Genomic DNA, 13,336 nt, shown 5'->3' with positions numbered 1-13,336 from the left:
ATCTGTATGGTCGATAGAAGTGCGGTTTGCACTCCACACAGACCTGACAGTTTCTGGTCATACTCCTGATCTCCACAATGGAGTGAGGCAGATTGTGGGCTTTGATAAAGTGGAAGAACCTGGTGATGCTGGAGTGGTAAAGGTCATTGTGGAGGGCGTGCAATTGGTCTATTTGTGTGCTAGAACATGTTCCATGTGATAGAGTATCTGGGGACTCATTGAGTTTCCTGGGCTGGTACAAGATATTATAATTGTAGGTGGAAAGTTCAATTCTCCACCTCAACATCTTATTGTTTTTGATTTTACCTCTGCATATTGGTCAGTCAGCAAGGTAAATCGTTTTCCCGCGAGGTAGTGTCTCCAGTGCCGTACCGCCTTGACAATAGTTTAGGCCTCCTTCTCAACAGAGGAATGTCGAATTTCAGGGTCCTGAAGGGTCCGGGAAAAAAAGGCTAAAGGCCTGCCTACTTGGTTAAATGTGGCAGCCAGAGCGAAGTCGGACGCATCGCTCCCCACCTGGAATAGGGTGAATTCATCCACAGCATGCTTCGTGGCCTTAGCAATGTCTGCCTTGATGTGTCTGAAGGCCACACAGGTCTCTGACATCAGGAGAAAAGAAGTAGATTTAACGAGGGGCCAGGCCTTGTCCACATAATTGGGCATCCACTGGGCATAGTAGGAGAAGAAGCTTTGAGGCTGTGGGGAAGAGGGAGTTCCAAAACTGAGCACATGCGATCAGGGTCAGAGCCAGTAACTATGTTCTCCAAGACGCAGCCAAGGATAGCAAGGCAAGTTGTGTGAAATACACATTTAGTCTTATTGTATGTGAGGTTAAGGAGTTTGGTGGTTTGGAGGAATTTTTGGATGTTGACATCATGATCCTGAAGGTCATGGCCAGAAAAGGTGATGTTGTCCAGATAAGGGAATGTGGCCTTGTCTACCATTTGGTCCATCTCCTCTGGAAAACTGAGACCCCATTGGTGATGCTGAAGGGAACCCTTAGGAAATGATAGAGGCAGCCATCTGCCTCAAAACCACTATATTGGCAGTCCTCGATGTGGATGGGGAGCTGGTGGTCTGCTGACTTTTGATTAATGGTGGAGAGTACCCAATATTGAGCGACTTGTTTTATCATATCGGATATGCGGGGAAGAGGGTACAGGTCCAACTGCATAAATCTGTTAATGGTCTGACTGCAGTCAATGACCATTCTGTTTTTCTTCCCATTCTTCACCACACAACTTGAGCTCTCCAGGGGCTGGTGCTGGCTTCAATGATCCTTTATTGAGTAGCCACTGCATCTCCGACCAGATGAAGGCCCTGTCCCCAGCACTGTACTGCCTACATTTGGTGGCGACAGGCTTACAGTCGGTGGTGAGATTATTGAACAGTGGAGGAGTGATTTTTTAAAATATTTTTTTTAATATTTATAATTATATTTATACAGACTCAATACTAAATAAAATTTGAAATTTACATTAATTACATAACATTAAACTCTCCCCCCACCCCCGCCATTACCCACCTTCCCCTCCCTCTTATCTCCAACCAGTATAAATATAATTATAACAGTGGATAAAATATATGGTTATATAAAAGAATTATATAAGTTTTTTAAAAAAGCATAAATAAAAAAATAAAAGTAATATCAATCTGGATTTCACAAAGAATTGGCTCACACATGCTGGAATCTTACAATTTTATGTCAAATGACTTTAGGGAAGATTATTGTAGGTCTTAAGAGGGTGGAAGTACACTTTTACATATTTATCCCTAAACTTTGCATATACGGGCTCCAAATTTGTGTTAGTTTTTCTAAAGATACTCTTGACATTTTACCTTTCCAAAGAAATGTTCTTATATGATTATTTAGTTCTTGAAATAACTTTTGTGGTAACCATATAGGTAAAGTTTGAAAAAGCTATTGTATCCGTGCAAAGATATCCATCAATACAATTTACCCTACCTACTAATGTTATTGACAAAGTTATCCATTTTTTCAAACCTTCTTCAATTTTTTTAGCAATAGCAAATAATTCAATTTGTATATTTTAAATTATTATCTATTCAAATCCCTAAATATTTAATCACTGCCTTTGGCCATTTAAATTGAGTATTTCTTTGACAAAAAAATGTAATCTCCTTGTGTAAGGAGCATAAATTTACTTTTATCCCAATCTACTTTATAACCTGAAATCTTGCCTATTCCTCCAAATTTAAATGTAATTTCTGTAAGGAAGTCTCAGGTTCAGTCAAATAGATCAAAACATCATCTACAAATAAACTAATTTTGTACTCCTCATGACCAACCTTGAACTCCTTATTTTCTAAGTCACTCCTAATCATTTCAGCCAGTGGCTCTATAGCTAAAATAAACAAAGCTGGGGATAAAGGACAACCCTGTCTGCTAGGTCTCGCCAAATAAAATGGATCAGAGATTTGTCCATTAGTTACTAATTTCACCTTAGGTTTTTCATATAACGCCTTGATCCAATTTATAAAAAATTGTCCAAACTCAAATTTACCTATTACTTTAAACAGAAAGTATTCTAATCTATCCAAAGCTTTTTCTGCATTCAGTGCCACTGCCACACTTAAATCTTTCCTCTTTTCTGTTGAATGTATTATACTAATTAATCTGGCTCCATTATCTGCTGGCTAGGGGTGATCTTGAGAGTTGAAAGTCGACAAGTTGTGCGCAGTGGCCAATCATTTTAAAATGGCATTCCCTTTAAGCAAATGAGATGTTGCAAACTCATACAAAACATGGCGCGGGGTGTTAAATGAATTTAAATAAATAAAGACCATAATATCACTAGCATGTTTTTTTTTAAATTTTAAAGCAAAACTTCAAAATAAAACTGGCCCATCCCCATCCTCATTCCCATCACTGCTGTCTCTTACTGGCCCTGAGCACCCGGTGAGAGAGAAACAGGTGGCAACTTGAAGCTAGCTCAATGAGGGAGTAATAGCCATCTTCCTTACCTACAATCCCTCACGCAGATGGAACCACTCTGGCGGACAGCAGAGAGCGAGTGTGACCAACAAACTACCAGGGGTGGGGAGGGGGGCAATCGACCAGCAACTGATGGATGGCCAGGGGTAGGGCAGGTGACGGCCATGAGCAGAGGACTAGGAGCAAGGCAATCGGGTATTTTCATTACCAAAAAATAAATGCTGGTATTTGGAGGTTGCCAGCGTTCTGAATCCTGGATGAAAGGTTAGGCACCTGCACTATGTATAATGTAGTACATATATAAGCAAGAAATTCAATTATAGCAACAATCCTTTCCAGAAGTGCTTTCAAGTAATCACATTCTGACTGTTACCATCGAGTAATCAAGCATGATCTTCACTTGAACGTAGTTTTAAAACAGAAAGCCTTAACAGTGTTTGGAGAATAGCACAGCCAACTTCTCCTGATTTACTCGCCATTTGTCAGGGAGTGGTAAAACATGGACTAACTAAAGTAACGTTTCTGTTTACCATCATATTTTATAGATTTCACAATACTGGCATTCATGTTCCAAAAGGCTTCACTCCATGTCTTTAACCAGTAAACGTGCATGATTATGCCATCACGCTACGTAATAAAGTTGTCATGGGAAACACAATCTCACGGCTGCAGTACAAAGTCCTAAAAGCATTACTTCTAAATATTTATATGTTTGGAGCCTAATTTAGAAAACATATTTGTAATTTTCCAGATATGAAAAAAAATCCAAAAGTACTGAAATATCATCCAAAATATTTGCGTGTACACTCAATTAAACCATTTTTTTTTGCTCTCGGGCCCCTCCCCCCACTTCCGGGCCTGTAGGCTTCAGCCTACTCAGCCTAATGGTTAATCCACCACTTGATGAAAATAACTTTAGTTTTCTTTGGGCCCTACAGGGATAGATGTGAGTAGAACAGAGCCACAGGGGTCCACTTTATTCCAGGGAAAGTAGTCCATTCTTTGGCTCATTCTCATTTTCAGGCTGGGACATCCTTAGGCTTTCTCAGGAATTTCACACCAAGCAACGAGCTTTATATGCACAATGAGATCTTGCGAAGGGGGAAGATAACTACTCTGCTGGAGGAGAAGAATGGCCAATCTTTCCGGTCTGAATTCTTCCAGACTGGTCTTTTTTCTCCACTGATGCTGCGTCTTCCAGAAGATGATTTTTTTTTGCTCCAGATTCCAACATCTGCAGCCTCTCATGTGTGTCGACAGTGAGATCTTCATTTCCCGAATGTAAACTTCCTTCTTACAGAGTGAAAGCATCAACTCTGAAGACAAAGAACTGTAATTATTCCTAATGGAATCAATTTGCTTTATAGCCCAAGTGTCCCCTACGGATGTTTCAAAAATACACTGCAACTCTGATTATCCAAAATTGGATTCTCTGAAATTCTCATTTATCTGATATTTTTTTAATTTGGATAAATTAGGATATCTGAAACGATCAGAAATCGTCATTTATCCAAATTTTTTTCGAAGCTGAACTGACCTCTCGGGTTGGAAAAAAAATTCACTCAACATGAAATTAGCATGATGATTGTTCTAGTTTCAGGTACCTCCCTCCCCCTCTCTCTCTCCATTTCTTCTTTACTTTACCCTACTGACGTTTCTCCCCAACTCCCACTCTCAAACTCCATCGCACTGTCTCCCAGCCACAAGCAGTCAGAAGAATCCCTTGTCCTGGTGTCATCAAGGAGAGCAGCCTCCTGGGTAGGAGCAGGACCTTGGACTCCCGGGCAAGACTGGAGCACACTGGAGCTCCGGATACAACTCCAAACCCTCTCCTCAATCTACACACACACACGCGCACACACACACGCACACACACACGCACACACACACACACACACACACACACACACACACACACACACACACACACACACACACACACACACACACACACACACACACACACACACACATGACTACCCGGTATGCATGAGCGGTAGGCTTAGGGGAGGATTCGGAATTGGGACTCATGCAACAGGAACTCCAGTGACCAGGGAGACAGAAGCTCGCTGGCTTACCAGTGAGTGTTCCACCAACCCTAGAAGCATCCCAGGGATCAGTAGCAGCGGTGGGGATGTGTTGGGGATCGGCGGTTGCAGTTGGGAGGTCTTGTTGATCAGTGGCAGTGGTTGGGATGTGTCGGGAATCAGCGGTGGCCAGCAATATTTTGGTAAGAATTAGACTATCTTTTAATGCATAAAAGGCCTTCCCTTGCTGTTTGTTGTTGTTTAAACATTGATATTTAAACATTGATACAAGTGATTTGCTGTTGGTACTGGACTGTTTTTAAAAAAACGAATGACCAATTCTCCAAAAAAAAACATTTTTTGACATCGGTCCAGTCTTGACCATTTCAGATAATCTAGTTGTACTGTCTTTGGCTTCAACTCAGACCAGGCCTCTAATTTTCCTCCTCAACTTGACAGCTACTCTGAATTGAATAGGAAACCTTAATTCCATTTTCCAATATTTATGTAAGATCAGGACAAAATCAGAGCAAGCTAAAAAGTAGGAGGTATAAATGTTGCCATATTTCCACCAGTGGTAAATACCACGAGAATTTTCATCATTCTTTTCCCGATTCTCCATTTTTTATTCCCCCTCACCCCATTTGACAAGAAATTTGCTAATGCATTTGTTTATTCTATCAATCCATAATGAAATATCATAGGTTTTATTATATAATGCTTGTTTCTGCAAGGAGGATTTGTATGATGGTTGGACACAGGGTACATTTGTATTAATTTTCTATGGATATGGGCGTTGATAGCAAGGCTGAAATTGTTCTAACTATTAACGACCATTTTTCCCACCCCTTCATTGTCTTTGTGCCAATGCTATTGCTTTAGTAATGATGGGGTGAAAACTTGGCGATGTCATTCTATAGAAATGAAAGTAGCAGCAATATATCCAAAAATCAGGATGCTGTGTAACTTGGAATCAGACACAGGAATAATTGGCACTCCCTTCTCATTGCTGCTTTTATATTTCAAGAGTCCGTCCACACAATGAAGTATGCTATTGAAACAAATCTGCTGTAACGTAACTAAAACAAAATAGCCACCATATAAAGTTAATAGAGGCTGCATCTTGAGCCATTGCTGATCAGGCAAAATCAATCTCTGAAAGATAGAACATGGTACATAGAAAAGTTCAGCACAGTACACAGGCTCTTCAGCCCATGGTGTGTACAAATGACTGCATTAGCCTACACTGCCACCATACTTTATTGCTATGGTTCTCAACCTTTTTCTTTCCATTCACATACCACTTTAAGTATTCCCTATGCCATTGATGTTCTGTGATTAGTAAGGGATTGCTTCAGGTGGTAAGTGGGTGCAAAGAAAATGTTTGAAAACCATTGTTTTAATTGTACCTAATTGAGTTGTTATGTGCACAGTTTCATAATTCCAAAGGAAATGGGCCAATAACAATTTTTCTCAAGCAAAATATTTCAGTAACAATTGGGTCCAGAGCTGTAATTCTCAACCTTCCCTTCCCACTCACATACCACCTGAAGCAACCCCTTACTAATCGCAGAGCACCTACGGCATAGGGATTAATTAAAGTGGTATGAGAGTGGATAAAAAGGATGAGAACCACTGCTTTAATGGCTGAGGATTTAGGAACAGCCTGATAATCTGAGAGGTACTCTTTAAATTTAAACCTTCTGCTTAATTACTTCAAGGCCTGAGATACAGAGGCATAAATTGGTGAATAAGATTTGAGTTTGGTTGCAAAATAAATTCATATTTTTAAGTTTCAATTTATTTGTCACAAAATACCTAGTACATGATAAATCTTCTAAAAACAGACCAATGGGTTATCTATAACATTGCATATAGAGTATAGAACTACAATGAAAAGGAAGAATCATTCAGACTGACGGATTCAGGAAGTAACTGTCTTGTTGGTGCATGCATTACACACTCTTAAGCCTTCAAGCCTTCTCCCTGATGGAAGATGGGATATGAAAGTCTGTACAGAATATGATGGTTATTTGAGTACATTTGCTGCCTTTCCTAGGCACCTGAAGATGTAGATGGAATCCCTGGAGCATATAATCTGAGCAGCATTTACTACCTTCTGTACCGTTCTCAAGAAAAGCAGCTCCCCTACCACACTCTGATACATGCAGCAAGTGTCCTTTCAGTGGTGCACCCGTATAAGTTGTTAAGTTGTTGAGGGAGGGAGGAACATGCCGACCAGGCTGAACTAAGAACTCATTACCTATCTTCAAAATGGGGTTTTTCCACAAGCTTGCCAGCTTGTCATATTCCAGCCCCAGTTCTCTCTCTCTCTCTCTCTCTCTCTCTCTCTCTCTCTCTATCTCCCCCTACCTAATCTTCGAGTCTTTTCATCTATTGCTTTCCAAAACAATAATCCATTACTCCACAGCATGTCCAATTAACACCTACTTGTGAAGTCCTTATAAGCATTCTTCAAAGTTTTTGAAAACGCACTCAGAGCCTGGACTGTCTGGCTTGAGCAGAGCTCTGGCATTTTAAATGAGATCTGTTTTAAAAAGTGACCTACTCTCAAAAAACCTGCCACAATTTATCTCCTTTAAAACATATCTATATACAATATAAACTATAACATAATTTGTCACATCATGCACACGAACTCTTGTAGATCCATTTGTGTCGTCGGCCTGGCGAACTGTCGTATGGCTTCCACTTTGTCGGGTGGTGGGGGGTGGCACCATCTTTGGTAATTTTGTGGCCCAGAAAGTCTATTTCTTCGAGTCCGATCTGGCACTTCTCTGGGTTAATATGAGGCTGAACTGCACAAGGCAGGTGGACAGCTGGTGCAGGTATGTCAGGTTCTCCTCTGGTGTGCTGCTGGCTACCAAGATGTCATCGAGGTAGATGAAAAGGAAAGGCAAGTCTCTACTGACTGCATCTGTGAGGCTGGGTGTGGTAATGAGGAGATTTTTAAGAGCCATATATTTACATTCCTCTGGTGGCACCTGGATGAGGTTATCTACCCAGAAGGTGACTTCACGGTTGAGCAAGCTGATGACATAGAAATATCTCGTTGAATAGGTGGTTATCTGTTTGATCTGGAACTGGGCCTCTGCTGGCCAAACCAAGTGTGGGGCCTGTTCATCCAGAATGTTGGCAGCTTCAACGCGACTGTACTTAAGGCTGCAGGTTCCATTGTGTCGAGTCTTCGGGATGTGGAGACTCGATGGGGTCACCAATGCAGTGGGTTGTGCGTGAGGGCAGCAAAGAGACTGAGACAACTGGCTGAGAGCTCGAGTAACACAATTACTTTAATTTGAATTCTGCACTGCAGCTTTTAAACGAATCTGCGGGCCAGCACTTGTGTCAAGATGATGCAAGCGCCCACGTGCCCTTCCAGTCTGGACCAGAAGAGATGGTCCCCTAATGTCATCTTTGGCACAGCTGCCCCGCTGACCATGCGTGACAAGCAGGGCCGATTCGCCACGACATATATGTGCATCACCCCCCTATATTTACTGTTCTAGCAAACACAGCAACCAATTCAGACATAGAAAGCACCCACAAACCCAAAGTGGAAATTACTAGATAATACGTATTAGAAATTTCATAAAGGAATAAAAGTCAACCAAGGTTATCAGTTTAAAACAGACGTGAGGCAAGAAAGTTATACATCTTTGGTATGCTTTTCTTCCAAGAGCAGTGGGATCAGAGACGTTAAACATTTTTAAGGCAGAATCTTGATAAGCAAAGGAGTGAAAAATTATCAGTGGTTGCCATGAATATGAAATTAAGATTACAATCAGATAAGCTATGATTTTATGGTATGGCAATGCAAGATCAAGGAATTGATTGGCCAATTTGTATGTTCATGGGGCACTGTTCATAGCTTCTTTTCAAAATATTGTCAAAAAACTTCTCGCAACCAGTTGAAATTGCAGAAAGGACCTCAGTTAATCATTTCATTCCAAAAGATGACATATTTTTCTCAATGCTTCGTGTTTGTAACAGTCTCCTTTTTTTTGTGTTCAACCCTTTGGATTGGGACATGAACTGTAATTCTGTGCTTCAGAAGAAGTCCTGCAGCCACTGAACAGTAGTTGCTATGGTAGCTCACATTTCATTGCTACTTTTAACAATTGAAAGCGATGCTTTCATTATTCCAAGCACTGACAAAGCATTTGAAGAGTTTTTCTGATTTTCTCAATGACTTCTAATTCTTTGCCAGTAGTTTTTCTCTTCCCTTTTGTCTTACAGATGGGTACACAACAGACGACATTGAATTCCAATGGACAGGTGGTAACTATGCAGTCACAGGAGTGGAGAAGATCGAACTACCACAGTTTTCCATTGTTGAGCATAAATTGGTTTCAAAGAGAGCAGTTTTTGCCACAGGTAAGAAATCTGATGAAATGTCGTTGCTGTAATTTAAGTTGCTGGCTCCATGTGATTGTTCTTGATCACTAAAATCACAGATAGAAGTTGGTTTTAATGTGTGTCCATTTTTCGGGGTTGAATTTTATCATTTCCATCAGATTTCCAGCAATTTTAGATTTGTGTTGATTTCTATCCAAAAACTTCCAAGCGGCAATGACCTGAGTTTTAAATGTAAGGTAACAATAATTATGTTTTATAAGAAAATTCCTAGAACTAATGTGGGCCACAAATGCATAATTCTCACTTGGATGAATCCATTGCAAGATATGCTGATAATTACAGCAAAATGACAAAAATAGGTTGGCTGATTGATTTTTGTGAAAGTATTAAGTTGATCTTGAAACTAATGAAATTATTTATTGCTTGTGATTTTTTTTCTTGATTTAAAATAGTCACCATTACAATTGGATAGTCCAGTGATTTTCAAACCTTTTTTTTTCCCCACTCACAAATCACTTTAATTAATCCTTATAGCATAGGTGCTCTGTGATTAGTAAGGGATTACTTAAGGTGGTATGTGAGTGGGAAAATTGAGGACCGCTGCTCTAGACTCAGTTGTTACTGAAATATTTTGCTTGAGAAAAGTGCTCATTGGCCCATTTCCTTTGGATTTATGAAACCGTGCACATAACGAGTCAGTTAGGTACGATTAAAACAATGGTTTTCATACTTTTTCTTTTCACTCACATACCACTTTAAGTAATCTCTTACTAATCACAGAGCACCAATGGCATAGGGATTACTTAACATGGAAAGTGAGTGGAAATAAATTGTGCGAAAACCAATGCTTTAGTCGGTGTCTTTTAGGATTCAATATCAATGGACAAATCCAGCTCAAGTGATTGTTCTTCAGCTGTTTGAATTCAAGATCAAGTTCAAGATTATTATCACATGCACCAAATTATAAAATTTATATTTCAATTTTTTAAAATTTAGACATATAGCATGGTAACAGACAATTTCGGACATGAGACCATACTGCCAAATTTACACCCTACACCCCCAGTACGTTTTGAACAGCAGGAGGAAGCCAGAGCCCATGGATAAAACCCATGCAGGCACAGGGAGATCATACAAACTCCTTACAGATAGCGTGGGATTTGAACCCTGGTCCGGTCCCAATCGCTGGTGCTGTAAAGGTGTAGCGCTAACTGTTACACCAACCGTGTTTTGTGAATAGTTCAGTTAGATATCCAGAATATATTACAGCAAGTGAAACACAGTACAGAAGTTCAGGGTTACAGAGAGAGATCAGTCGACATAGAGAAAAGGCAACCTAATGGATGTTATTTGCTTTTTTTAATTTAAATTATTTTTTAAAATTTAGACGTCTAGCACGATAACAGGCCCTTTTGGCCCAAGAGCATGTGCCGCCCAATTAACCTACAACCCCTGTATGTTTAGAATGGTGGGAGTAAACCCATGCAGACACAGAAAGTATGTACAAGCTCCTTACAGACAGTGCCAGATTCAAACCCAGGTCACTGGTGCTGCCCGTGCCGCCCTTTTTATTTTCTCTCTCTCCTTTTTCCTGGCATCTTCAACTCCTCTTCCTCTGCCATCCTATTCCTCCTCTACTTGGTTGGCCAATTTCATATGGTGCCCCTGCCTCAGCCTTCCACTGCTCCTGCACACTTTTCTAAGTCCTCATGAAGTGTTTTGATACTTCTTGACCTGCTGGGTTGTACTTGGCGTCTGTGCATAATTAGTTGTGCACTGAATGAAATCACAGATTTTAATGGTACTCTTTTGACATGAACAAGTGCATTGATTTATTCCAATTAAACAGATCGTGGTATTAGTAAAACTGATTGCCTTTGACTGATGGAACAAGCACAACCATTTTTGCTCATTTTAAAAAAACTCAACCTGTAAAGAATTTTGAGCCTTTTTTTTGCTAAAGAGAAAATGAAACAAAAATGATTTTATGTTCCTCTTTGCATACCTCAACCTGGATATTTGAAACAAGATCAGAACTGAGCTCAAGGTTGAATGAAACTTGGAGCAACTATCCAGGATTCGATCCACCTTCAAAACCAATTGTCCTTTAGCAAGGGCCTTCATTTTCAGCTGCCTTACTGTTTAGTAGTCAGTCCAACATTAAGTCTTGGGAAGGGGAGCAGAGTGTGGAAATATTAAGGAATGTTCTAACTCAGGGTGTCAAAGGAGCAAGATTATCCCCCATGTTCTAGGAATCCCATACAATGTCATAATAACTTAGTGCTAATTCAATCAGAGGTGGTATCAGAAACGCTTTTTCTTATAATAAATAGTTTTCTTCAGAAAAAAACTACTGAAGTTGGGTTAATTTGAAATAATAGGTGATACTTGTAAGGTTTTATGAGACTGAGTGTTCAAGGTTCTGAGATTGAATCAATGAGGCAAAGATGTTCAGTATATCACCCATTACCTAATTGAATGTGCAGTTTTGTATCACAACAAAATTTATTTATTCATGATGAAAATATTGGCATTTACGTTTAATTGCATGTTTTTATCCTTTAGGTTCTTACCCAAGACTATCACTGAGCTTTCGATTGAAAAGAAATATCGGCTATTTCATCTTACAAACATACATGCCTTCAACCTTAATCACAATTTTGTCATGGGTCTCCTTCTGGATCAATTACGATGCTTCTGCTGCAAGAGTTGCACTAGGTATTCATCCAACAGTCAATAACCGTGATCTCCAGGCACACACATTTCCCCTTCCACCTTCTCCACCATTTCTGTCCTTTCTCCACAAACCACCGTTCTCATTCCCCTCCCCTTTCTGGTCCCCTCCCCCTCTTCTACCCGCATGTCACCAACACAATTTCTTCCCCTCACCCCCTCCCTTCAGATCCACTTTGGCCAATCTGTCCTGTACCTGTCCTCTAATAGCCCCCATTATTATCATCATTGTCACCTACTCCACTTATCAGATTCCAGTAATGGTAACATTTGATTCTACTTATCATCCCTCTCGAGCCATCTCCAGATTCATTGTATTATGACCCTTCTTCCTTCATCTTTCCCCATTTTTTTCTCTTGCCTCTCTCTCCCTTTGTTTGCCACTTGCCAATCAACCACCTCTGGCTTCCCACCTGTCCATCATCCTTCACCCCTTCCAGATCCACCAGTCCTCCAGAAGTCCATGTTCTATCTAACCTTTCCTTATTATTCTGGCACTATGCACTCTCAGTCTTAATGAATTTTTCCAACCCAAATCATCAATCATGTTTTTTTGCTCTCAACTGCTGAATTTCTCCAGCAGACAATTGTTTGAAATTAGACCTGGGTTTGGTTGTAAAACAAGAATCTCAGTAATGGCTCTGTGAGTATGGAATAGAGATCCAGACAAGTCATCAGAAGCAAGGCCTGCTGCTTATCCCAGAGAGCAAGGATTAGAGAATCACATAATAAAGTTACTCATTAGCTGCTTGAAAGCTTTCATTCATAATATCACATGCTATATTACTCACACACAGACACTTGCATCTCTTCTTGAGTTCCGCTCCAGTATTAATAGTCATGATAGAGTTTATTGGTACACAAATTCTAAATACAATTAACTCTAATTGATATTAATCACATGGGTAGAGTTAGCACATATGGTGCTGTGGGAGCAATTTAAACAGAGCAAATATATTTGATGCAATTTAAGCAGGCAGTGATGGGAAGGAGGGAGAGAATTTATCATGCCTTCTGGGTTGAGTATCCAGTAACATGACCATTACATTACCAGCTGCAATGTGAGTCTCTCCAGCTGGATATCCCACTTCTCTGACTGAAGATGCATTCAGATGAAATGTCCCACCTTTTAGATGATCATGGGTGAATCTTAACTGTTGTTGCCAGAAAGAGTGCTGAGTCTAGACTGGAAGCCTTGGGTCACAAAGTTAGTGCAGCACTATTACAGCTCCATCGACCTGGG

General features: G+C 40.3%; 1 protein-coding gene across 5 annotated transcripts in view; it reads left to right on the top strand.

Moving 5' to 3' along the window:
- LOC138757450 (gamma-aminobutyric acid receptor subunit beta-1-like) overlaps nt 1-13,336 on the top strand; it is a 136,907-nt gene that overhangs the window by 74,900 nt on the left and 48,671 nt on the right. For all 5 annotated transcript variants that reach the window (XM_069924740.1, XM_069924739.1, XM_069924738.1 and 2 more), the window contains exons 4-5: nt 9,241-9,378; nt 11,926-12,078. In XM_069924740.1, the coding sequence (XP_069780841.1) occupies nt 9,241-9,378; nt 11,926-12,078 (291 nt within the window). The remainder of the gene's footprint in view (nt 1-9,240; nt 9,379-11,925; nt 12,079-13,336) is intronic.

Source organism: Narcine bancroftii, chromosome 3 (genome assembly GCF_036971445.1).
Source record: "Narcine bancroftii isolate sNarBan1 chromosome 3, sNarBan1.hap1, whole genome shotgun sequence".
In the NCBI taxonomy this organism is placed as follows: Eukaryota; Metazoa; Chordata; class Chondrichthyes; order Torpediniformes; family Narcinidae; genus Narcine; species Narcine bancroftii.
This window is presented reverse-complemented; position numbering and strand designations above follow the sequence as displayed.